This window comes from Clupea harengus, chromosome 17, assembly GCF_900700415.2.
Source record: "Clupea harengus chromosome 17, Ch_v2.0.2, whole genome shotgun sequence".
Lineage (NCBI taxonomy): Eukaryota > Metazoa > Chordata > Actinopteri > Clupeiformes > Clupeidae > Clupea > Clupea harengus.
Window position 1 is genome coordinate 13517140 of NC_045168.1, and position 26218 is coordinate 13543357.

General features: G+C 46.2%; 1 protein-coding gene across 16 annotated transcripts in view; it reads right to left on the bottom strand.

Annotated features, from left to right (window-relative positions):
- The window catches only part of kmt2ca (lysine (K)-specific methyltransferase 2Ca), a 105895-nt gene that overhangs the window by 75464 nt on the left and 4213 nt on the right, over positions 1 to 26218 (bottom strand). For all 16 annotated transcript variants that reach the window (XM_042710183.1, XM_042710182.1, XM_042710176.1 and 13 more), the window contains exons 2-8: positions 25836 to 26051; positions 20154 to 20305; positions 19123 to 19232; positions 9322 to 9484; positions 8993 to 9164; positions 6111 to 6225; positions 2168 to 2343 (exon numbers count right to left, since the gene is read on the bottom strand). In XM_042710183.1, coding sequence (XP_042566117.1) covers positions 2168 to 2343; positions 6111 to 6225; positions 8993 to 9164; positions 9322 to 9484; positions 19123 to 19232; positions 20154 to 20305; positions 25836 to 26051 — 1104 coding nt within the window. The remainder of the gene's footprint in view (positions 1 to 2167; positions 2344 to 6110; positions 6226 to 8992; positions 9165 to 9321; positions 9485 to 19122; positions 19233 to 20153; positions 20306 to 25835; positions 26052 to 26218) is intronic.

Here is a 26218-nt window from a genome sequence, read left to right on the forward strand (position 1 = left end):
GTGAAGTGAGCTACACACATGAAACATCTCAGGGGGTCTGTTTGGTTTGCCTCTGCCTCTTCCTCACACCACACCACACCACACCACACCACACCACACCACCCCCCCACCCTCTTCCAGACGCTGTTAACGCAAATGGATTTGAGGGAATCGCTAGAAGAAAGACTCCTTTTTTCTCCCTCCTACATTTCCTCGCCCCCTCTTTGCTGCAGGTGGCCAAAGTAGGGGTGGGGAGTAGTGGGGTATTAAGCAACACCCCCCCCCCCCAAGGTAATTACATCTCCACAGAATCAGCAAGAGAGGAGGCACCCAGGAGAGTGGGCAGCCTGCCAACTTCGAGCAGAGCACAACACAACACACATACAGATACAGATACACAGCACACATACACAACACACACACACACAGCACACACACTGGCAGCTTAGATCAGCCTAATGTGGTTCTTCAAACCTACTGGTCAGCATGGGAACCCTACAGTCTAGGGTTCAATGCTCTTCAACATACATAGATCACTGTTCACCAAAACCTCCAGACACAAAAACAGTTTCTTCCCCCTCGCCCTCTCACTACTGAACAGCTAACCCACTGTAGCATATATATTTATCCCTGCACTTCTTGCACTCTCCACTTCTTCTTTGCACTATTGTTGTGTAACAATTCACAGCTACTGTATATAGCCATTCCGCATTGTATATACTTCCTTAAACTTATTAGACCGTTGCACTGTTGCACTGTTTGTTTTGTATTGTCTTAGCTTGACTGTTCTCTCCCTTGTACGTCGCTTTGGACAAAAGCGTCTGCTTAATGACTAAATGTAAATGTAAATGTATTGTAATGTATATTTTGTGTAAGCACACTGAGAGCCACTTTACCAAGTCAAATTCCTTGTTTGTGCAAACTTACTTGGCCAATAAAACCTGATTCTGATTCTGATACAACAACAAACAAAATGTCAATCAACTATCTATGGAAAGGGTATATTACATGACAATAATCATTACCAGAGAAGTACCAGTGCAGCTTCTATATACATCTATAAAAACAAGCATGCCAGCCATTTGAGTTTGTAGAGGGTTGGCTCATTTGAGGACGAGTGCCCTGACTGGTGGATGCTCATGAGAAGCAATAATGCCAAATGGAGGCTTTAAATTATTTAACTCGAAGAGCCACTTTTACGGTATCATCGCCGTCCAAGGGCTACCTGCCTTGGCAACCCTTAGCTGGCTGAGGCTTCCAGAGAGGGCCCTGGAGGATTCTGGGAACGCCCGGAGGTCTTTTTAAAGGAGATATGTTTCACTCATGTCATCTCTTTACCAACTTCTCCTCAGGGGCCGCTTGCCTTAACGTGATTACCGGTTTGGCTAACACAATCTTTAATGACCTTTGAACTGACAAGTCACTGCAGGGCATATGAGATGGGCTGCTCAGAGTGTGATAGATCAATAAGGTGCTTGTCCCCTGACAAAACACAAACATAAACACCAACCTCACACACACACGCAAACAGATTACAGCCACACACATGAACACACACGAATGGATAACATAAACATGTGCCAAAAAAAACACACATTTCCTTTGTGACTGGAATCCATTGTGGTCTCTGACCTCAAGCAAATTGTCAAACCCTGATAATGAAATCCATTTGCCACACCAATTACATGCACCCCAACCCCAAACACACACACACACACACACACACACACACACACCTCTACCCCCTTTGTAAACATCTTTTTCTCTACAAAGTAGTTACTGTGTCAGCCCATTCAGCCTCTCTCACACTATGTCAATGTCTGAACGGGCAACGTCTGTAAACAATCAAGCCATTGTGAAAATCCTTGCACCGAGTGAGATTTGCTGAATACCACTCCATGTATGACGACCGCATCATGGACATGGTTTCTGCATTTGACATGACATCACAAGATCAACATGATGAAATATTAATGGAAGTGGGGTGGCAGTGGAGCATGATCCAGCACAATACATGACCCCATCTTACCGTGTGTGTGTGTGTGTGACATACACTTGTTTGTGGATAACAAACACACACACCACTGTCATTTAAATTTCTACCTACATCAACGCATTTCAGAGAACACTCATGGCACTGCAAAAAAAAAAAAAAAAAGGAACTCTGGGTTGTCATGGAAACACATACCTCTTGCAGGTGTGGCAGGTAAGCAGGTCCTTGGGGGCTTCAGCAGCTAAGCTCCTCCCACAGAGGGGGCAGGGATTGGCTGGGTCCGGTTGCCGTTGGCAATCGTCACAGAGCAGCCCGTTGGACGACCACTGACCGCTTGCTTTAGTGCCACACTGAGCACACACCCGACAGTTCTGAGAGAGAGAGAGAGAGAGACAGAGAGAGAGAGACAGAGAGAGAGCGAGACAGAGAGAGAGAAAGAAGGAAGGACAAATGTTAAACAAACATTCCCTCTGCAGTATAGTTGAACTTGTCAACCCCAATCTGTCACTGCATCATCAAACAACCCACGCTGCGGTGCTGGTAACTAGCCTCGGCACCCAACCATTACAATCTTTCCAAAGGGACTCTTTCAGTAAAATCCTGCTTAACTTGACCAATAAGAATTCTCTTGATGAAGACGTCAAATTTCACCGCTCCTCCTCCTCCTCCTCCGCTTGGTTGGTCCGTATAAGGATGTTCACATAATTGCTCTCGGCCAATTACAACAAAATCACACCTCGGCTAGCTCACAAACACACAGTCACAATACAGCTCCAACTAAGCCTCGATGCAGTCGCTGGCAGATCCTAGAACTACACAAGTGGCCGGGAACACAGAGCTCCGCTGAGCTTGAAATGACAATCTGCTGGCTAAATGAAGCCCCTCGAGACCGGGGGTGTCATTTTTTCTCTCCCTCCTCTTTCAGCATAATGTGTAATGGGATGCAGACTGAATTATGCTGTAATTAGGGTTTGGGAGAAAATCCTCCTCTCCTCCTCGCCTCTTCTCTCTCTCATCACTCTCCATCTGCTCCCGATGCTGCCGACAGCCCCGGCCGTTTGATCAGAGATTTGAGAAATGTATTAGGGTGTGATTTAAGCTTTCAAAAGGCCACTTCAAGCTCATCAAGACCAGTGGGAAGGAGGGGGGAGGGGGGGGTCTGAGCGTGGAACAGAGAAAATAAAACAAACCTCTGCAAGAAGAAAGGGGGACAATCACATCAGAGTGGATAGAACAATTACACACACACACACACACACACACACACACACAGAGAGAGTAAGAGCGGGAGAGAGAGAGAGCGAGAGAGAGCGAGAGAGAGCGAGAGAGAGATAGAGAGCGAGAGCGAGAGAGAGAGAGAGAGAGAGACAGAGCGAGCACTGGCAGCAGCTCAAGTTAAAGCCTTGGCCTGAATCCAGTGGTTTCTAATGTCCAGCGGCTTCAATTCTATCAGTGCCCGTCAGAAGGTGGGGGAGGGGTAGGAGCGAGACGGAATGAGGAAAAAACTAAATAGTGACAGTGAACGGCCAAATACAGAGAGAAAGAAAGAAAGGAAAGGGAATGGGGGGGGGGGGCGACGACATGATGGAGAACCAACAGCAAAAAACAAAAAGCAGATATGCAGAGTTTCATGCATGTATAAGTGAGCATATATGTGCATGTGCACGTGTGTATGCCACTGTGTGTGTGTGTGTGTGTGTGTGTGTGTGTGTATCCGTTTCTGCCTGTGCACGTGCAGGTACATGTGTATGAGTGAATTTGAGAGTGTGTGTGTGTGTGTGTGTGTGTGTGTGTGTGTGTGTGTGTGTGTGTGTGTGTGTGTGTGTGTGTGTGTGTGTGTGTCTAACAGCTCTGATAAGTCCATTAGCACTGCTAGGCTAGTGTGTCTCAGAGGTGCTGCTGAGGCTCTCAGGTGAGGATTCATTAGTGCCAATCAGCAGCTTGTTCAAATCCTCCGCCTCCGGAGCGTGAGGACAACCCCTCGCCACTCACACACACACTCCTCACACCAGTGTCTCCCTCACCACACACACACACACACACACACACACACACACACCTCACACCAGTGTACCCCTCGCCACTCACACACACACTCCTCACACCAGTGTCTCCCTCACCACACACACACACACACACACACACACACACACATACACACACACCTCACACCAGTGTACCCCTCGCCACTCACACACACACGCCTCACACCAGTGTCCCCTTCACCACTCACACACACACACACACCTCACACCAGTGTCCCCCTCACCACTCACACACCAGTGTCCCCCTCACCACTCACACACACTACCATAACTAATTTCCTCCTGTCTTCCTTCCTACCTGTCTGTCTGGCCTTTTCTTCCCATCTATGTATGGCCTCCTATCGGCTCACCATCCCTCCCGAACTCATTCTGTTTGCACCTCCTCTCTGCCCATTATGTGGGCTCCTACAGCTCCTCCTGTGTGTGGACAGCCAGTGTGCGTGTGCGTGTGCGTGTGCGTGTGCGTGTGCGTGTGCGTGGGGAGGGTAGGGGTCTCTGCTCAGCAGCCTGTGAGGCAGACAGACACACAGCAGCCTGTTCTCCACACACTCCACCCCAGTGCTGCTCAGAGTCAGGGGCCTGCAGGCTCTGAGTAACTCCAAGAGGACATCGAGACAATGAAGCGCCAGCACTGGCATTGCAGCTCGAGGGCCAGAACAAAGCGTGTGTGTGTGTGTTAGTGTGTGTGTGTATTAGTGTGTGTGTGTGTGTGTGTGTGCGTGTGTGTGTGTGTGTGTGTAGTTTTTGAGGCATGGGTATGACATTTCCCTCTTAGGTCAGCAGCCAAAGTCATGCACACTGAACACTGAGACTCAAGACACTATTATGTATTTACACTCTACCCAGACTGTCCACGGAGAGAACAATGCTGCCCATAGCAGCACCCACTGGCCCATCCACACCCACCCACGCACCACACACACACACACACACACACACGCACTACACGCACACACTCACCCACCTCACACACATACCACACACACACACACACACACACACACACACACACACACACCTACGCACACACACACACCCACCCACCCACGCACCACACACACAGACACACCCACACCCACTCTTCCTCTCACTGTTCACTGCTCCCCAATGGCCTCAAGAACACAGGAGTGGAATGTTCCTCCATCTGCACTGGAGTGGAAGAGAAGCCCCCTTGGTCAGCAGAACAGCAGGGTGCTTCAGGCTCCTGCCCCAGTAGATGGGGGGTGGGAGCTGAGGTGGGAGATTTGCTAGCAGATTGCGTTCAGCCCTGTGGGGGTGGGAGTGTGTGTGTGTATGTGTGTGTGTGTGCGTGCGTGTGTGTGTGTGTGAGAGAGACTTGAGCCGGGACTTTCCAGCTCAGCAGCCTGCCTCCAGTGCAGTAATGCTTTCAGCACAGAGGCTAAACTCCACTCAGAAACTAAAGACTGAGGCATGCATGCTGCAGTGTGTGTGTCTATGTGTGTGTGTGTGTGTGTGTGTGTGTGTGTGTGTGTGTGTGTTGCTTTAAAAGAATCTCCAAAAAATGGCAGCTCAGCTCCATCCAATTCTGCAGCCCTGAAATCTGCCCCCCCCCCCCCCATTCATTCTCTCCCTCTCGGCCCAGAAAGCTTCAACAAAAGCCCCTAAGAGCTTACACACACACACACACACACACACAGACATGCAGACACACACACACAAAAAAACACACACACACACACACAAAAGGCACTAAGAGCAACAAAAGCTATTTTCAAACCCAAGGCTAAAAACAGCCTTGAGATTCTACTGGAGGAAACTAAGAGAGAGAGGTGTGTGTGTGTGTGTGTGTGTGTGTGTGTGTGTGTGTGTGTGTGTGTGTGTGTGTGTCTGAGTGTGTGTGTGTGATTGTGTGTGTGTGTGAGTGAGTGTGTACAGCAGCAGTGAAGCACTAGGGAGAATGGAAAAAAAACAACCTCTCCATCTTCAGACAGCCCGTTTAGCACTCCTCCTGTGCCGGTAACTCCTCACGCTCGGCCTTGGCCTCCCCGTACCCCCTTCTGTCCAACCCCCTCCCCTTCCCTCCCCTTCCCCCCTCCTCCCCTTCCCTTCCCCTTGCCCTTCCCCTTGTCTACCTGACACCTCCAGCCACCCGTGGGAATGGCATCCATGACCGGCTGCAAGCAGTATGTGTGATAGCCTTTGTCGCACAGGTCGCACACCAGCATCTTGTTGTCATCCCCTGGGTTTCTGTAATGGAGAGAGGGGGAACAAGAAGAGAGAGAGAGAGAGAAAGAGAGAAACACTGGTTCAAATGTCGTGAACATTTCAGGAAGTGCGGTCAGGCCCCTAGTTATGAGAATAGTATCGTCTGATGCGTACATAACATCCAACTGCATGGCACCTGCACTCCTAAAATCTACACAATAGATATAATTGAACATGCGATGGATGGTGTGTTTCAAGTTATTATAAACCACCCCGAGCCCAAACACACACCCACCACCACACACAAGGCACCACCATGCACACATATGCAGCCGCACCCAAACACACACCACCACGCACACGGCACCACCACGCACACGGCACCACCACGCACACATATGCAGCCGCACCCAAACACACACACACACACACACACACACACAAAAAGAAAATTCGAGGAAGGCCACGGTTTCTTATTTATCAAGCCAAACAAATTGTGCTGTAAAACGTCTCCGCAGGCTTGGGGAAGCGGTTTTCTCTGGGCGGCGTCTCGGCAGCCTGAACCTGTTGGCGGAGATAAATCTGAGCGGCCGCGTGGAGGGAGGGCTGATTTATGGGCGCTGGGGATGCGGAGGAAGGGGAGTCTGGGACAGTCACCCAATCCATCAGCAGCCAGGGCGTACATTTTCGGGGGCCCGATGCTGCTCGACTCCGGCCCCCAAATGAGAACGTCACTGGATATTTACAGCTGGGCTGCAGGAGCCATTAGAGCCATTCTACTCACTTGCCAAACCGGTCTCATTTGCCCGCTCTGAAAAGTGCTCGCCTATACGCATGCCTTAGCTGCACACCACCACCCCACCCCACCCCCTCACTGCAGTCCATTTTCAGCTAAGCTCTATTGCTTGGAGGGGGGTGGGGGGTGGAGGGGGGGTGAGCATGGATGTAAGAGTTAGAGAAAAAAAAAAAAGAGTGGAGAGAGAGGAGGAGGGAAGGGAATATGTGTGTGAGAGAGAGAATGTGAGAGCGAGAGAGCAAGAGAGAGAGAGAGATCGAGCGAGAGAGAGAGTGTGAGAGCGAGCAAGAGTGAGAGAGAGAGAGAGCGGGACAGAAAAGCAGGCACGATGGAAAAAGGGAATGGGGAGGGGAGGAGGGGAGAACGAAAATAGAATCAATTTAGAGAGCTGGTTCTTGCGGGGCCGGTGCAATTGAATGGCTGCGGATGGCGACGTGTGGAGCAGTAAGGTTTCGCCACTACCTCTGGACATCTTTGCACTTGAAAACTCTCCAGCAAATCACTGACCACAAAAAAAAGTTCAGAAGGACTCGCTGAGACAGGGGGGGAGGCAGAAGATGCTCTTGGCCCTTAGAGAAACTTGGATCCGACTAGTTTATCCTAAACCAGTCTCCCTCTGGTAAGGCAAAACACACAACATTAGATACATGTAAACTAGAGATGATGACTATATGCAGGTGGTACATCATGTTACATGCACACACAAAACTACAAGAGTCTGCAATATGGCCAATTACAATGATGTCCTCCGTTACACATGTACACTCATTCAAACCTACTGCAATGGCCGCAGTCACCCTTACTCTGCATAAACAGCCACCATCAGCCAATGAAAAATATAGGCCTTTCCTTGATTAAATAACCCGTGCCTGTTGGCTAATCTTCTAGCCTCACCGAGTAAGCGACAGACGGCCAGTCACTTTTCTAATCCACTTACAGAATGTGCATCGGAGGAGAACACGGGTGTTTGTAATACGGAATTGATCAGAGTCACTGCAAGGGGCCCCGTCACTAGCCACGGAGGAGCTACGCTAAACTAGGTCACAGACAGACAGACAGACAGGCCCACAGGTGTTTGATTAGGTCACAGACAGACAGACAGGCCCACAGGTGTTTGATTACTGCACTGTGCACAAAGGGGAAAAAAGCGCTCATGCTGACCAATGCTGGAAATGTTAACTGTTGACCTGTTTAAGAGTGTTGAGGGGTCTAAGATTCGGACAGTGTTATACATTGTAGGGCTAAAAAATGGATTGCTTTTCAGAATAGAAAAACTAAATGTTTTCTACATAAAATGGATGTATAACAGCCCCTTGTTTTTATTAGAGAAGATTTGTCCAAGCATCCCTTCCATTCCACATATTGGAGATCTTGCACACTGGAGCCACAGGACTGTTTATGACCTGATGGTAACACACATACCAAATACATATATGTGAATAAATAAACCCACACACGCACATACACATAAACATCAACACAAACAAATCCATGCACGCACACAAGCACACATTCCCTCTTCAATAGGGAGGCTGGCGGGAGTGGAATTGGATTGTGCTTGGCTGAGAGTCTGGGTGCAGACAGGGATGATCAAAACCCTGGGAGAAAAACAAATCTCTGGAGCCCTTCACTCTTATCTACCGCACTGCTGCTCTCAACATACGCGCATGCGCAGGCACACACACACACGCACGCGCACACGCACACAATCATGCTCCACGGGCTCCAATTTATTCAGTTGGTTATACTCAGACATGAGGTTTTTTGCAATACTTTTTTTCTCTCTTTCATTCACTGCAAAGAGGAGCACTGACCTGGGTCACAGGAAATGACATGTTCACTCAAACCTTCTGTACAAATTCCAATAGCAGGGCCATTGGCCAGCTGATGCTCCCTTAATACATATGCAGACACACACACACACACACACACACACACACACACACACACACACACACACACACACACACACACACAATGAGCTGGCTTGCCAGAGGAGAGATGGGCACTCACCTGCAGGCCAGGCAGACCTTGCACTCGGGGCACTGCCAGCCGGCGCGCTTCAGGGCCGTGATTGCCACCTCCAGGCAGGCCCCGTGGTAATGCTGCCCGCACGAGCTACAGAAGAGCTGGTCATGCAGGTCCCCCGAGCTGTCACACACCAGGCATTTCACCTCATCTTTAGCTACAGGGTGACAGACAGAGAGACAGAGAGAGAGAGAGAGAGAGAGAGTGAGAGAGCAAATAAAGAGATATGTTAATGCTAGTCCATACATGAGCAGGTGTATGTGACAGTCTGTGTGTGTGTGTGTGTGTGTGTGTGTGTGTGACAGGTCACTCACATCTGTGCAGGGCCTGTTCGAGGTGGTCGGGACAGAGCAGTGTGAATGTCCTGCTGTCCTGGAAGGTTCCGGCGGCGGCGGCACAGGGGAAATGGTAGGAGCGGCAGCAGCCGCCCTCACAGCACTTAATGGAGGCTCCAAGGCGCTTACAGTATGCACAGAACTGAGAGAGAGAGAGAGAGAGAGAGAGAGAGAGAGAGAGAGAGAGAGAGAGATAGAGGAGGAGAGAGAGAGAGAGAGAGGAGGAGAGAGAGAGATAGAGGAGGAGAGAGAGAGAGAGAGAGAGACACACACACACACACACACACACACACATCAGTTGACATTTCACACACTTGATTACTCTAAAAGAAAGTACTGCTTGTGTGAAGAGTGTTTCCTATATGTGTAATCTCAAATCTCAAGAAAAAAAATGTGTGTGCCTGTGTCTTTGTGTGTGTGTGTGTGTGTGTGTGTGTGTGTGTGTGTGTGTGTGTGTGTGTGTGTGTGTGTGTGTGTGTGTGTGTGTGTGTTGTTGACTGATGTAAATGAGTTGTGCAGCAGTTGGCGCTCACATTGCAACAAATCACATGGTTGGACTCAAAGCATTCTATTACAGTCATCACATCGTTATTGGGCCGTGGCACCGCAATTACTGAGGACGTTCAGTCGTGTCCCAGCTACCCACAGATTTATGGGGCAAATGAGAAGGAAACCAGGAAGCTCTGTGGAAATGTCCATTTAAGGACACGAAACATAAAGCTTCATAGTTTGTGTCCATATACTGTTCTTTGACTCTCAACACAATAGGTTTGTGGTGGAGACAGACATTTAGACTTCAGTGTTGACATCTCTGTGTATATGTGTCCTTTTAAACCACAATAGAATACCCCATAGGTATCACACACACAGAGCAGAGAGAGAGTAACTGTCCTGGGCCGGTCAGAGAGTTGGTCAAATCCCCTTTGCTTCTGAATAATGTACAACTTCCGGGGTCCCAGAATGCAAAATGGCCTTGAACAAAAAAAGCCTTATATCAGCTGAAGTAGTGCATTCTCCCTCTCCCCACTCTACCACTTCCACCCTGCCTTCTATCTTCACCTCTTTCTTCCATCGCTCCTCTACACCATCCCTCTCTCCACCAGCGTCGAGCACATTTGGCCAGAGGCCTGAAGTGCCCCAATCTCCAAATACCTCTTAATGCAGAGCGCTGAGCAATTACCACCCACACATCATCTCCACAGAGAAAAATGGCAGAATCTCCCGATTCATCCCTCTCTTGCTCTAAAAAAACCTAAAAATCCCTCTCTTGCTCTTGTCTCTCTCTCTCTCCCTCCCTCCGTCCCCCTCTCTCTCTGTCTCTCTGTCTGTCTGTCTCTTCCTCTCTGTCTGCCTCTCTCAATGAAGACGGTGAAGAGCGAGGGGAGTGCAAACACACCTTCCCCAGAGACTGACTCAGACAGTGTGTTTACATGATGGTATAATTCGAATCTTTGCTTAGTCGGACTATGCTTTCTTTCGAGGGTAGGTGCTATTATCCCAATATACATGGCAGTGAATAAATCGAATCATTGGCCGAAAGCATGTCATATCCGATACGATAGGTGGCGCTGTTTTTATTACAACTAGTGGTGATACAGCCCTTTCCGCTTGACCTCTTCACCACTACCAATAACAACAACAGTTGATTGAGCATGAATCGCGTCTGTTCATCGGTCCAGAAATGCGTGTTGCCTCTTGGGTGGGTTGTTTGTTTGTTTGTTTCTTTCTTTCTTTCTGCCAGGCCGATGTGTTTATAAGTTACATTATTCAAAGGTGAAAGATAAAAGGCGAGAGAAACGCACGCACATTCACACACGCGCGCAAATAATGGGTTACAGCCTAAACGCATTGCCCTTCTGCCAGTTGCATCAAATTGTTTTAGTACTTCTTCGCTGTCGATTTCCAAATCTGTGTGAATATTCATGAGAGCAAGTCCAGTCAGTCTTTTCGTAGATAGATACAAGACCTTCAGGACGCAATGAATGTTTGGCTAGAAATTTGCCGAACTTTCCAGGGCTTGATAAAGTTCACTGCGTAACTCATTTAGCTGTTTCCAGCTCTGTATCTGCATCGTCAACGCTGGGCATTAGTTGTCTGTACTCCGATTTTATAGTTTCCCCATTTTAATAAATATGCCTGCATGCGCCACTGGAACTCTGTGCAATTAATACAATACATAATAGGCTAATTGATACAATATCTCCTCGTTTGAGTGTGGTTGTTTGAGTGCAATGGGAGTGTATGATCGATGTTGTCTATAAAGGTATTTAGGTAAAGGTATTTACGGGAAAATATCTCGATCCACCTGTCACGTCTCTGTCTTTAGAGGGCAGCGCCAAATAACTGAACACAACTAAAGTCACGCGTGCCTCGCGGCCACAATACCAAATTTCATCATATTTGATAGAATGAAGGACATATTAGTTGTGAATAGTATCACCGAGTTTGATAGGTATTGGTCAGGTAATAGCCGAGTGACAGCTGATTTGCTTTCTGATTTAACAGTACTTATTCGTCGTTTTTTTCAGCGCCAGATAACTGAACACAACTAAACTCACGCGTGCCTCGCGGGCACAATACCAAATTTCATCATATTTGATAAAATGAAGGACAAATTAGTTGTGAATAGTATCACCAAGTTTGACAGGTATTGGTCAGGGGAGACGGCCCAGTGTTCCGAAAGCCCGATATTCCGAAATCTCAATATTCCGAAAAATAGTCCCCCTGGCAAAATTTAGAAATATTTTAAGTGGCACAAAAACACTCAAAGCATTTCGTTTGCACAGCAGAGCGGAGACGCTCACCGGGCTATCACGCATATAACTTTTCCTAGGCAATATTTGTTAACTTAGCCTACTCTGGTTTTGAATATGGGGTAGGCTACCACTCATGCGAAGGAAATCACCGGCAGATTGTCGCAGGACATTACGCAGATCTTGTCAAGCACTGACAAAGCATGCATGCGTTGGCAATCATACAAATATTTTTGTATCATCGCGATGCAAATGCATGTGTGTATAATAATATTCTGAATTCAAGTTAATGCTTGTGAAATAAAGGCATTTATATGTTTATGATTGTGTGATTCATTGGGATGTGCATGTGGGCAATAGTGGTTCACGTTGCTGTACTCACAATTTCGGAACAGCGGGCTGTCGGAAAAATGGGCTTTCGGAACATTGCCATAGAACCTTGGTCAGGTAATAGCCGAGTGACAGCTGATTTGACAGTACTGCTGTTGTTTTAAGCAAATAAAATGTGGAACGTCCTTATACGTGTTTAAGGAGGGGTTGTAAAGGTGCTCATATCTTCGGACCTCTTCTGTTATGTTTGTTCATAATCAACAAGAATAAGCTTGTGAGACAGTCTGCAGGATATTCATAAAAAACCGTGTCATTAGTATGAACAGTTGAGACAACTTATCCCTCTTTCGTCTTCCGGGTCACGACTTGGCAGGGAGAGAGGGAGCATGCGCAAAGACGCAAAGTCCAGTTCCTTATCCAATTCACCGTTACATGCCGCAATAGTCGAACTATCAACTGGATCGGATCGAGTTATCCAGGGGTGTTAGTCCGACTATGTGCGGTCCGACTACGATCCGACTAAGGTGCTTACATGAAACGGATAATGCGATTTCAGTCCGACTGAGGCAGTTATTCGAATCCATGTAACCACGGTCAGAGAGGCCGGAGGTGATAATGGAGGTTTTATCCCACTGCGTTACCTGAAGTCATCTCAGCACCCATGGAAGCACTAACCAAACATCCTGCCTGCAAATAGTATTAGCGTCCAGCGCAGCAAAACACGCAGGCTAACGCGCTAAATTAACACTTAATCTTTTCATCTCTGCTGTTGGGGAAGAAGGGAGGGGTGTGTGTGTGTGTGGGGGGGGGTGTAGTTCCTATCCGTATCCGAATGGAAAGCGGGATGGGAGAGACAGAGAGATGGAGAGAGACATGAAAAGGGCAAAATGGCAGCTGTCCAAATGGAGCGGAGCTTGGAGGAAGGATGCGAGAGAGGACTGGCGCGGTGCCAGCGTGCTGGAGACACTTCCTCAGGAGGGAGGGTGGGTGGGGAGGGGGAGAGGGGGGTGGGGGGAAGGGACACGATCTGGGAAGCTGCTTGGGTGTTTTTCACACTCCTCCAGAGGGGAGAGCAGGACTCATACATGAATGTAAATACTTCCACTGCCAACCAGCAATTCTACTGGTTTTCAAGACTAAATGAGTGGCGTTTTAGGACACAATGAGTACACAATGCGTTCAACTGGGGCGGGGTAGTATGAGGTGCGTGTGTGTGTGTGTGTGTGTGTGTGTGTGTGTGTGTGTGTGTGTGTGTGTGTGTGTGTGTGTGTGTGTGTGTGTGTGTGCGTAAGGCTCATGTGTGGAGCGCGGACTCCTGAGCATCGTGACCTTTTCCCGCTTCACAGCCCAGCGAGCTCCACCACCGACATCGACCTTTAGAGCACATCCATCCATCTCTCTCTCTCTCTCTCTCTCAGACACAGAACAGTTCCATTGGCTTGGGTAGTCTTTGTGTGTAAGACACAACCTGCCTATCTTCTCATTTAAAAACACACACCTCAAACCACACTATTACACGCACCGCACCATTTCTCTCCTACTGGGTGTCACACACACCACACACACACACACACACACACACACACACACACGGGCATCACAGTGTAATCCCCAAACTAATGCCACTCTGAAGCTCCACACACACACTTGTCTCTTCCCAGCGCTCCCCTCTGCCTCAACCCTGAGCTCATGAGTACAGCTCCTCTGTCTGCTGGATCTCTGTCATAAGCAACCATCTTCGCTCCATCTTGCTCTCCCTCTCTCAAAAATACTCAAATCACTACACACATGCAGACACTAACACATGCACACACAATAACACACATAATTATTCTTTTAGTCTTTGCCTTCCCTCACACATTGCTCACCCTCCTTTTCTCTTTCTGCCCTTATCTCACCCCGACTCCTCTCATCCCGTCACATATCTATCCTCAACTGACCCCTCATTCCTCCCTCTATCCATCCATCCATCCATCTTTCTTTACCCCTGTACCTCTCTGTTTCACTGATGTAACGCCTCGCTCTCCGCTTGTCTCTCTCTCTCTCTCTCTCTCTCTCTCTCTCTCTCTCTCTCTCTCCTCTCTCTCTCTCTCTCTCTCTCTCTCTCTCTCTCTCTCTCTCTCTCTCTCTCTCTCTCTCTCTCTCTCTCTCTCTCTCTCTCTCTCTCTCTCTCTCTCTCTCTCTCTCTCTCTCTCTCTGTGTGTGTGTGTGTGTGTGTGTGTGTGTGTGTGTGTGTGTGTGTGTGTGTGTGTGTGTGTGTGTGTGTGTGTTCGTATGGCACAGTCTGTCAGCCCTGGGGCTTTTGGAGGGTAATGGCAAGCGTTCACACATACATGCATGCACGCGACCCGCAAAATTCCCCCATAAACACACATGCACACGCACAGACACACACTCACACAAATTCACCCACTCACACAAGCACATCAGTGCAAGCTCATGTTGACACACGACATCAGCCCTACAGATTACAAGTCTTGTTGCCTGTCTGTTCCAGCTCGTGCACTCACTTATGGTGTAGACCTTATGGTGCTGACCATCTAGCTCTCTCAACGTCAGTTTGTCCACAATTACATACCAGTGTATGCTACTTTAGAGTGTGTGTGTGTGGTTTGTGTGTGTGTGTGTGTGGTTTGTGCTTATGGATCATGTGCATCTGGCAGTCCCCAATCCAAAGCAGTCACATCGCAACCACAACTGGATTTTGGGGTCAACCATCGCTTAGACATGATATGGCCCTCATCCCTAGAAGGAGGCGGAATAGCAACCCGACCAGGCCTCCCACAACTGCAACGTCATCGCCTCGGAACACAGGAATCAACTGATAACACCATCCTACAGCACAACGCGATCACTGCACTGCAAATCCACCTCAACCATGAGCACTTCCTACCCTGTGGCAATTACTTAAAGTTATAACACGTAGACAAAAAAAACAAAACAGCAATTACTCATTTAAAGACGGTGGCTTTTTCCATTTCCTTTCTTTCACCCCTTACATTCAGCACGGCGACTGTGCCCTTGAGGCAAGAAGGCAGCGGAATAAAGGGGGGAAAAAAAGTGCAAAGTAAAAAAAACAATTAATTACCCATAATGGGCCTCTCCCCGCTGCCCTCCCTCCGCTGCGCCCCGGAATCTGCCACATCACATTGTGTTAATTAGTGGAGTCGCAGCGGAGAGGAATTGCCATGGCAGCTACAGACCAATCAACTCCTAATTAGAAAATATTTTTAAAGAGCAGGGGACCTGTGTAACCTCTCGGCTCCCCTCCCGCACCACTAATAACCAAATTCATGATCGCCGTGCAAACGCTTCATAATCAACGCTGCTGCCTGCCGGGGCTGCTGTGGCTGCCGGCTGGACCTGTTTCTTTTTCTTTTTCCCCAGTAAAAATCAATTAGCATTAGTATTCACTATAACTGCCATTAGTGCTGTGTTACTTATTATCAACAGCCCTTATCCATTGGTTAACGACATAGCTCTAATTCTAAATATATTGCAAGCTAATTAACAAACGCAGTCGCGACTCCGTAGCTTTTCGTGAGCTTGGGCTTGGAAAAACACTTTCTACTCTCACATGACATTTTCAGAGAAACAGCTCTCCTTAATCTCTTTTTTTCTTCGTGTCCTATAATTAATTAAAAGTCAAAATCGCTGAATTAAATTTCCTTTGGCCTAATTATCCTCCTTTATTGAAGTTAGAACCATAATATGACTATGTACTTTTACCTTAAAATAACATAATATTAATTTGAATGGCATAAGTCTCTGAAACTGGTACATCTACAATTCAGGCTTATTATCCAGAGGGGTAATTTCCCACTATATGCAATGGGCATGGAACCCTAAGCGATTCCTCTTCTAGCTAAGGAAAACATCCCTTTGTATTCCAACTGGGCTTGGGGCATCACTGCAGAAAATGAAGCCAATATACATTGTAATTGAATCAGCTCCTTGATCAAAATCTAGACGTCAACATCACCACAGTTCGATGGGTAAATAGAGACAGCAGGTTTGTCAAATTTGCTGATTGATAGAGTGAGTGGAGTGAAAGATGATGAGAGTCTCACCTCCCTCAAGTAAGGTCTGATTGACTAACTTTTGTGCTCTGCACAACTTCATCACCATGGCCTCAAACATCCTTGGTAGAGGCCATATTGTCATATGTGGATTTTAAAATTAAAGTGCTCCCACTTTGGCACCACCTACAACAATTTCTCACTGCTTGGCAATTGGCAGTTAGGGCTGCAGCAATCAATTCCCCCTGTGTTTAATTACTCATTAATTTGACGTTAGCTGAAAAAGTTTAAGGACTTAAAAATAAACATAATTAAAAAAGACTATTTCAGCATGGCGCATGTCTGTCTTGTCTTCAACACCAGACTTGCAAAGCGATTCTCCTCAGTGTCAGTCCTCTTGATTGATTGGTTACAATGACGTGATGTGATTGCTAAATATTATGTGTATGCAGAGATCTGGGTATTTTAGAATCTAGAATAGCTATATAAGGATGGCAGCACGCTCAGATCAGGGAAAGCAGTTGTTATGGCGGTAACAGCGGTGACGGGCACCACGGTACACCTCCCAATACGCGGTAGAGCGGTGGTGGGGTAATTGTTGCAGCCCTATTGGCATGGTTATGGAAACGTAAGAACAAACTTGCTTGATCTCATCTACATGTTCCAACATTTGTGATGTTCATGTTTAAAAAAAACAAATCTTCATTAAACACCATCAGACAGAAGCCCTTTTTCTATCCAGATCATACCATAATTAACAAGAAGTGGTTTCCAACTCTACAGCTCTACAGCTTGTAGAGTTAAACATCTTTCATTTCAATCTGCTGAAAACAGTGCCATTGCTCTTGCATGCTCACTACAGTTGCTGGGCAACGAGATAGCCAGCACACCCCTGTGCAGCAAGTTTTCTGACAACTGTGCGACAGACTACAAATGTGTCTGACCTAACAATGTTTGGCTCAGTTGTCAAGAGAAATATTTTTGTGAGCAGTAACTAGTACGTGTGCATCTATCCATTATAAGACGATCCGATCAGCGGATCAAAATGGTCCAATGGTAACATGAGACTAGGTTCATTTCTATTTTATAATTAGAATCATTGGCAAAAATATTATATGTGGTGTCCAAAGTAGGTAAATCAACAATAATTGAAAAAGCAAAGAACCCACCAACGACCTCATGTTAGCATGCTATGCAGTGGTAGCGACAAGCTAATAGCAAATGTAATGCTAGCTAACGATGTAATTTAATTTAGGCTAACCAGGGTTGTACATCATGGTTTACACCTTAATAAACAAGTAGGCTACTAACACTTTTGGTGTGATAACTCCATGTGGTTAGTAGTTTCTGTCACATTAATAATGAGAGGTATGTAATATTTGCCTGCATCCCCAGTCAACAGATTAGCATTAGCACACAACTATAATAACTACACAGGCTATAATGTCTGAATCAGCCTACGAAGCTAAGGTTACCTGCTTTCTGTAACCTTATCTACCCGTTACATGGTTACCAGGCATAGACTGACTGTAGTAAACTTGTTTGAAGATATGAATTTCAATATACTGCAACAGACACACGCGCTGTGAGTTCACGTTCGTGTTGTGCAGCACACATCAGTTTTGACAAGTCAGTATCAAACAGTGGTATCCATTTTTACAATGCTAACATAAACAAACCATAACATTGTTGCAACTTCAACTGAAGACAGCTCAGTGTATGTTCCACACCGGTTTTTACTACCAGTTAATTGTGGATGGGTTTAATTTGGGCATTGACCGTTGAAGTATACATCAGTGACAACACTAACGTTACCCTCGTAAAAGGTCAACGAGAAGCGGTCATTATTCTGAACATGACTTGTAACGTTAGATCTTACGCAGCAGCTTAGTTTACACTTAAGTAGAATTAGCAGCAAAGCTTCTGTCAACCGATTTGCAACTTTAGAATCGGGCCATCAACCAGTTCAGAGTACATTTAGATCAATCCAGGGGTCCCCATACCAATGTAGTTGCATCTTTAATGTTAAAACCGTTTTCCGATTCCTATCGGTGAATCATTACACCCATTGTAACTAGCTATCTTTTTGAAGCAGAAGTGGGCTAGGCTCTCAAACCATAGCTAAACATAGCTAGTCTGAGCCTACTCCCCATCTCTCTCCCCCTCGCTTCCTGTCTAGTCTCCACTGTTCTATCAATAAAAGAGGCTACAAAATATATTCAACGTGGCCAAAATGAGCATAAACATCTTGCGATGCTGCATTGTCAACCCATCTCAACATGTTTTTTTCAGATATTGTGCATGGCTTTTTGAAATAGTAGATGTTTGGGGAAGCTCTAAATGAGGCTGACTCACTGCACTTATCATGAGCTACTGCTGATCGGCAGGGCATGAGACTAAATGGCCTTTGCAACTGCACTGCCCATATTCAAACCACTAACCCCACTTCAAAACAGGGCCAGAAAGGAAAACAAGGACAACAGCAAAAACCAACCGAAATCCTAGTCAGATGACTGGCACACAGCGTGGTCGAACACATCGAGTCAAACCCGAGCCCAAAAAAAAATGACACCAGTGAAACAATGAAAATGTCATTTCAGTGAACATGCTCTTGACAAAAACAAAAACAAACAAATGAAGGAATGGAGGACAAAGGGAGGCGTGTGATTGGTTCTCACCTCTGTGCTCCCTGAGTCTATTGCTTTGTCCACGTACAGTAGCACCTGACCTTCTGTGCGACACACACCATCCGACCAGGCTGCACAACGCAGGTGGGCACAACACTGGCCTGGGGAAGAAACACACAAACACACAATAAACATCAGTCTTGAATATCATGCACTTCTAAGGCATCCATCATGTTATAAACGTTGCACAACCAAAGAACAATGAGCAATCCATTATTCATGGTATAAAATGCACGACGGGATGGGAGGAGGACATGGATTTCATGTGACTTTGCATAAGCCCCTCCTCTCACCACTGCCCTTATGTAAAGGAGCACCACCGTTCCATCCCACCTGTCCCTGCTACGATTTCACACCTTTAATGTCTGTGGCGAAACATGATCCCGCCGTGTTGGCAACTTTAACACGGTGCTCACTGACGTGTCAATCCCCGCCATAGCACCACATGCACAAACCTCCAGAAACATCCATGATGACATACCCACTTACACGCTCCTCACTGAGGCCCCTCCCCATGCCAAATTGGCAAAGCCATCCCCATGACTTCATTAGCCAACGCTTGTATGCTCTTCACATCGCATTAGCGTTTATGTGAACTTAAGACATGGGTAATATAGAAAAGGGTTTCAGTGGTGGTACAGGTTTGGTTTAGGTACAGTAAGATACGTTTATTTTCCGTTTACATTATTTATATCTGTTAGATTTCATTTCTGATGCTAGTAAACAGTAGCACACACCACACTGCAGGCTGTAGCAGGTCTAAAAACTCCCAAGGTATTTGAAATGGCAGGGTTCGTAACCTCCTAACAAGCTTTCCTGGTTGCATTCCTTAAAACATATGCCACTGAGATTTGATGCCTTATTAGCCTTCACCTCCACGTTCTCTGGCTAACTGTTGCATGTACTAATCTTAAAAGCACTGCTTGTGTCAAAGGAATCACACGCTTTCAATTTCAATTCAAAGAAGGGCTTGAGAAGAGCCTAATGAATAACACTGGTGGGTCTGAGGGCATGCCACTCACCGGTGGGGTCGAAGAGCGACTGGATGTTGATGTCGTCAGGGAGACCCATCTGGCCCAGCTCGTCCCAGAGCCGCCGCGTCGGCTCCTCTCCAAACGGGTCCGAGCTGCCGGGTGCCGAGGACGAGTGCAGGCCGCTGTCGGGCGAGCTAATCCTGCAGAGGTGAAAGGTGAAGGTTTAAAAAGGTCACCTGCGCAGAGCTTTGGTCAGGTTTGGGCTGACATGCAGGAACCCTTCAGCAACATTTCACCATATTTGGGCTTATAGCCCACTTGGGACAAGCATATTCAACTCAAGGCGGATATTAATAACAATAAATTATTTCAACAGGCTTTTCAAACCACCAAGAGACATTTATGATACTATGCCTAGACATTAATGAATTCCTAAGCAGCATCTCTGGCATGGATTTGAGTAGTAATTATGCCTAATTTAGAGATCAGTAAAAATCTAAATGCATCTAAATCAAACTCCAATATAATTCCCCTCCTGAGTACACAGGACTGTAGTGTAATGGCAAGGCTGGGGGAGGGAGGCTCTGGTGAGCGGAGATGTAGCAGGTACAGGAGTCAGAGGGTGTTATCAAAGCTTGGCTAGCAGCACAAGGACAGGCTGTTCAACTCTGCCCCACACAGTCCACTCCGGATACAGAAGAAATAGGAAGAGGGGGTAGATTGTGTGTGTGTGTGTGTGTGTGTGTGTGTGTGTGTGTGTGTGTGATGAGTGTGTGTGTGAGAGAGAGGAAAGGGACACAGAGGGGGAAGGTTCATGGAGTGACTGGCTGCCTTGGATGAGCCTCCTAAACGAGGCTGGAGTCTCTGAGGCTCACGGAAGCGGAAAACAGGAATTAACATTTTAAAAGCGAGTCCTGGTTTTACAGAAGGGCCAGGCAGCCCATGGGCAGCGACGGGGCGGGGATGGAGCAGGCAGAGGAGAGGAGAGGGGAGAGGGAGCAGGCAGAGGAGAGGGGAGGGGAGGGGGTGTGAATTCAGAGGGATGAAAGAATAACAGTATCCCCTTTTCTCTCGCTCCTCCCCTGCCACATCTGCATACATCTAAATAAAGCTTCCCTCACCGTCCTTCCTCTCCATTAAGGCCCATACCAGACACACACTCATGCACTCACACACACGCATGTGCGCGCACACACAAACACACACACACGCACACATAAGGACACACACACGCAAGAGCACATTAAGGAAAAATGCTCACTAAATGTAGCTTGGATGGAAGCACTGAAGGATGGCTTCCATTCACCATAGCCCAAACATAATGGGCAATCTCCTGTTCCGTTTCGCACTGCTGTCGCATCTTCAGCCATACATCACAGTCAGGTCTCTCTTTAGCTATTTGGTTCCCTTCATCTGAGGCAACTTGGCAGGGTCTAATTACAGGTGCAAATAACCCTGGCGACAGGCAGCAAGCGTAAAAAAATAAATAAAACAAAATTTGTCGGTGTCAGTAATAGATCGTCACTCCTCAAACGGCTTTCAATCATCATAACTAAAACTATGTCCTACACGCCATCAGCAGACGAATCACGCTACAAACAAGGTAGATGTTCCAGATGCATCAACAACGTTAAAGGAGCAAAACAAAATGTGTCAAACATGATGCGCCTATTGACTCATACCTACACATCAGTTTTGCCAGAAACATACAGCCATTATTACAAAACACATTATCCCCAGCAGAGGCATATATATTATATGCATTGTTAGGATAATTATCTGCAGTTGAAAACTGCTTTATTTTGACTACCAGACACTAACGCTAACTCCCGTCATGCTGATTTTAAAGTCAGTCAGACACTGAAAATACACCATGATCAAACTATTTATTTCTGCTAGAACACTTGTGTAATCTTCCTAGATAACTCAGAAAAAATCAGACAACAGAGTTACAAGAGTTAGAGTTTCCCGTGGCGATATATCCCGAGCAAACAATAAGTCATGACTGCGGCATACACCCCACACTGTCTTAACTAATCCATCTATATTATTTATAGTTTAATTAAAAACCCGAGCAACTAGTTTTTCAATATAAACAATGACTGCCATCTTGATGACAAACATACCATCAGGGTCTTTAGCCTTTTAAGAAGATCTTAGGTTAGACTCAGCTCAATAAGGCCAATCCATTCCCGGTTACCTATCAATCCTCTGTGTGCGGTGCAATCTGACAGCAATCATGAGGGTGTCTTGATAATAAACTCCATCATGGGATTATATGCCTCTAATTAGATGGAGCAGTGTTTCATTAAGTATGTGATTACACAGAGACTGTTCAAGTTACCTTCAATTAGCGCTCATCAGCTTAATATGCATCAGCGACAATACCATGGTCATAGTTCCACACTGATGAGCCATATGTATGCCATCTTTCACTGAAGTCCTTCTTTAAAAGTAGCATTATGGAGTTTTGGTCTAAAACTAAGCGAGCTACCTCAATAAAAAAACACCACCAACAGCCTAGTTGGCACTGCTAAAAGCTTGCGAACATGCTAACTAGTGTCTTGGCGATATTGTTGCCGATGTTGTGCTGTGAAGGCTTTTTCTTACATTTTCACGGGGAGTTCCGACCCAAACCAGAAAACGACATAGTGTATGTAGCCTGGATGGCTAATGGGAATGACAGGTGTGTTTATCTCTCCTTCACATGACCATGTTCCATCAAAATCAATTTGAAGATGACACCAAAAGTAGTTGCTAATGAAAAAACATACCTCAAAAAGTGTCAAATGGTCACATAAGGTTCCTTTAACTGAAGCCGTTACACAAGGGTTCTGAAGCCGTACTTTAAAAACGTACACCATCCACCAGGCCTCCTTTACATCCTCCGCCTTGAAGAACTCTTCAAAGGCTCCCTCTCTCCACCCCTCCCTCTTATTTGTTATTGTTTTCATTCCACCCTCCTCCCCCACCTCTCCATCCATCCATCCATCACTGGCATTGCTCCGTCCCCTACTTTGACCAATCGGGGAGCTCGAGCGCAACAATGCTCCGCCGGTTGGCCGACTGCCAGGAACAGTGCAGGGTGCAGCATTACGTCAGTGCTCCTCAGGGGAGCCGTGTGATTGGTTGCGCAGAGGCAGGCAAATTAGGCAAGCGGCCAATGGGCCCTAGGGTGCCTTTCGACAGGAACCTTTGTCAACAATGGGTCACGTGGAAGACCAGAGTGAAAAACAATCCAGAGGAGAAGGAGAGAAGGAAAGAGAGGGGGAGAGAGAGAGAGAGGGAGAGATAGAGGGTTGATGACAGAGTAGCTGCAGTAAGGCCTGCCAGTAAAATTCTCACACATGGAGCTTGTCCCCCTCTTCTCTCTTTTTTTCTCTTTCTCTCTCTCTCTCTCTCTTCCCTCTCTCTCAGTGACTAATCATCGGGGCCATTTTGGCACCAAATTAATTGACCCAAATTGAATTCTAGCGCTGGATTCATTAGCATACGTTGGCTTATTTGGGTCAGAGAGCTCTAGATCTCTCTGTTTTTGTCTTAACAGTACACAATGGAAAACACTAATTTTGCTTGATCACAAACTCAGCTCATTGGTAATCACAGTGTCACACAGCCAGAGAGAGAGAGAGAGAGAGAGAGAGAGAGAGAGAGAGAGAGAGAGAGAGAGAGAGAGAGAGAGATGGACAGAGTGCACAGGCAAGCAAGCAACTAAAACTAGAGATGCATTTCTTCAAGAAAATGTGAATGTGATTGTGCCACTGCAACAGTCAGCCATTGCTTACTGTAACCTATGTGGTCATGTGGACGCTAACACATTGCCCTACAAAAGAGAGATTTCCCTCTCCTACCACCTGTAGGACAAACTCAACAACAAAAATCTGAGAGCAGAAAGAATTATAATTTTTGGTTTTGGTCAACTGTAAACACCATTTTCAAAAACCTATTCTCAAAGGCACACTTAAAAGTTTGTGGCGATGACTTTCAGTTAAGAACATTGTAGACACTAGATTTAGCTACAGAGGTAATTGAAGCATTCATCAGTTTTCATGTAGTTTGGTTACTAAACTTTTGGAGTGACACTTCCCAGTCGTTTCCGATACAGCTGGCTGCAATATGATACGCTACCAAAACATCTTTTATTGATGGATAAGATAGGCTACCATAGCTGACAAAGTTACAACTATTCTTTAGCCTATATGAAGATGACCATGCAAAAACAATCCAGGATCTACTCCAAGCATGTGTTACATGTGGACTAGACATTTTTGTTCTAGTAATTACATAAATATTAAAACTCTCATCAAATATGAGAAACCATTAAGAACTCTTCAAGCTGAAAGCAGAGATATACAAAGTCGATTTATTGTAAGTGGACAAGTCAGTCACGGTAACATCAGCCACACTATATTTATATTTTTACTGGAAAAATAAAACAACCATTTTCTTAGATTATTACTTTGTGGTTATTACTGAGACATAGCCTTTAAATTGTGCTAGATGAAACCTTCTGCTTGATATAGTTTGAAGACACTTACGTTAACACTTACATTAGTGGCTTACAGTAATTTAACTACCAGTTGCTTGCAAGCTAACCAACAGAGTCAGTTCGCTCTTCGAGTTACTTTGTCATCTTAAAATCACCTCAACATAACGTTAACTATGACATTAGAAACAATAATGTCAGACCCCTGTTGTCTTTAACATCAGATTTCGAGGTTAGCTAAAATTGGTTTACGTTAGCTTACTATATTGGCAGAATAGAACAGAATGCAAAGCCACTAGCTAGTTAGCTGTTGACATTCAGCCCACCTGATTATATTCCTTGAATGGACACAAGCAAAACATCAGCTGAAATACAGGCTTTCATTAACCCACAGGTGTACTGATATCTTCATCTGACAATTACAACTGCAATTAAGCCATTTCCTCCAGTGTCTGAAAAGTTTCCTTTGCTCCAACTCTTGCCTTGGGTTTGACGTTACTGGTTGTGCAAAATCAGCTGCCAGTGGGTAAACGACACTTCAGTGTGCCACTAGAGACATATAACTTCCCCCATTAATTTTCAAATGGGAGAATAGGCGACTAAAAATGGTAATTAAAACAACAACAAAAAGTCCACCTATTCATTTGCTGGGTACAAACACACTACAAAGCATTAGAACAGACCTACTAGCCCTGCAATGGTAATCGATATTGTGAAAACCATGGGAATTAAAAAGGTGTCAAAAATGACCGGAATAATAATAACACTTAACGATAAGATGGTGGTGCAAGGTAGAGTTGTTGGGGAATTTCACCTTGTTATTATTAAATGGGGCTTCTGCCACCCTGAATGGAAAACTAACAAAACAAATGCTCCATAAAAGTTTATGCAAAATTCCTTTCCCCCAACCTCTGGCATTGTTAAAAGGAAAACCAGCAGGGGGTCTACACACACACACACACACACACACACACACACACACACACACAGACAAACAGACACACACACACACACACACACACACACCGTTTGATCGCAGTGAGTAATTACACCTCCCTGTTCTAATTGGACCTTCAGCTGTGTGGCGTTCACCATTGTTCCCTCCCGTGTGGGGGGCCATCAGGGTCAATGCTCTCTAAATGACAAGGGGGAGGAGGGGAGGGGGCGGAGGATGTGACTCTCTCTCTCTCTCTCTCTCACACACACACACACACACACACACACACACACACACATACACTTACTTTTTCAGACCACTCCCCTGCTGGCCAGGGCTCCGGTTGTGGTCGTTGTCGTCAAAGTCGTTTTCATCATCGTGGTAGTCGTCATCTTTCTCCGAGCTGCCGTGACGGTTGCGGATGTGCAGCGGCACGTAGCCTGGCGTCGGCCCGAACAGCTTCAGCTCGCCCTGGCCTAACAGACTCCTCTCCCCACAATAGCAGAAGGCACACAACCTCTCACTGCAGCGAGAGAGAGGGAGAGAAAGAAAGAAAGAAAGAAAGAAAGAAAGAAAGAGGGAGAGGGAGAGAAAGAAGGATCAGTTTTGTTGATAATTTATAAAGTGGAATCTCTCTTTGACAAGGACAAATGGAAAGTCCTTAACCTTGGTGGTAAACTGTGGCAGTAA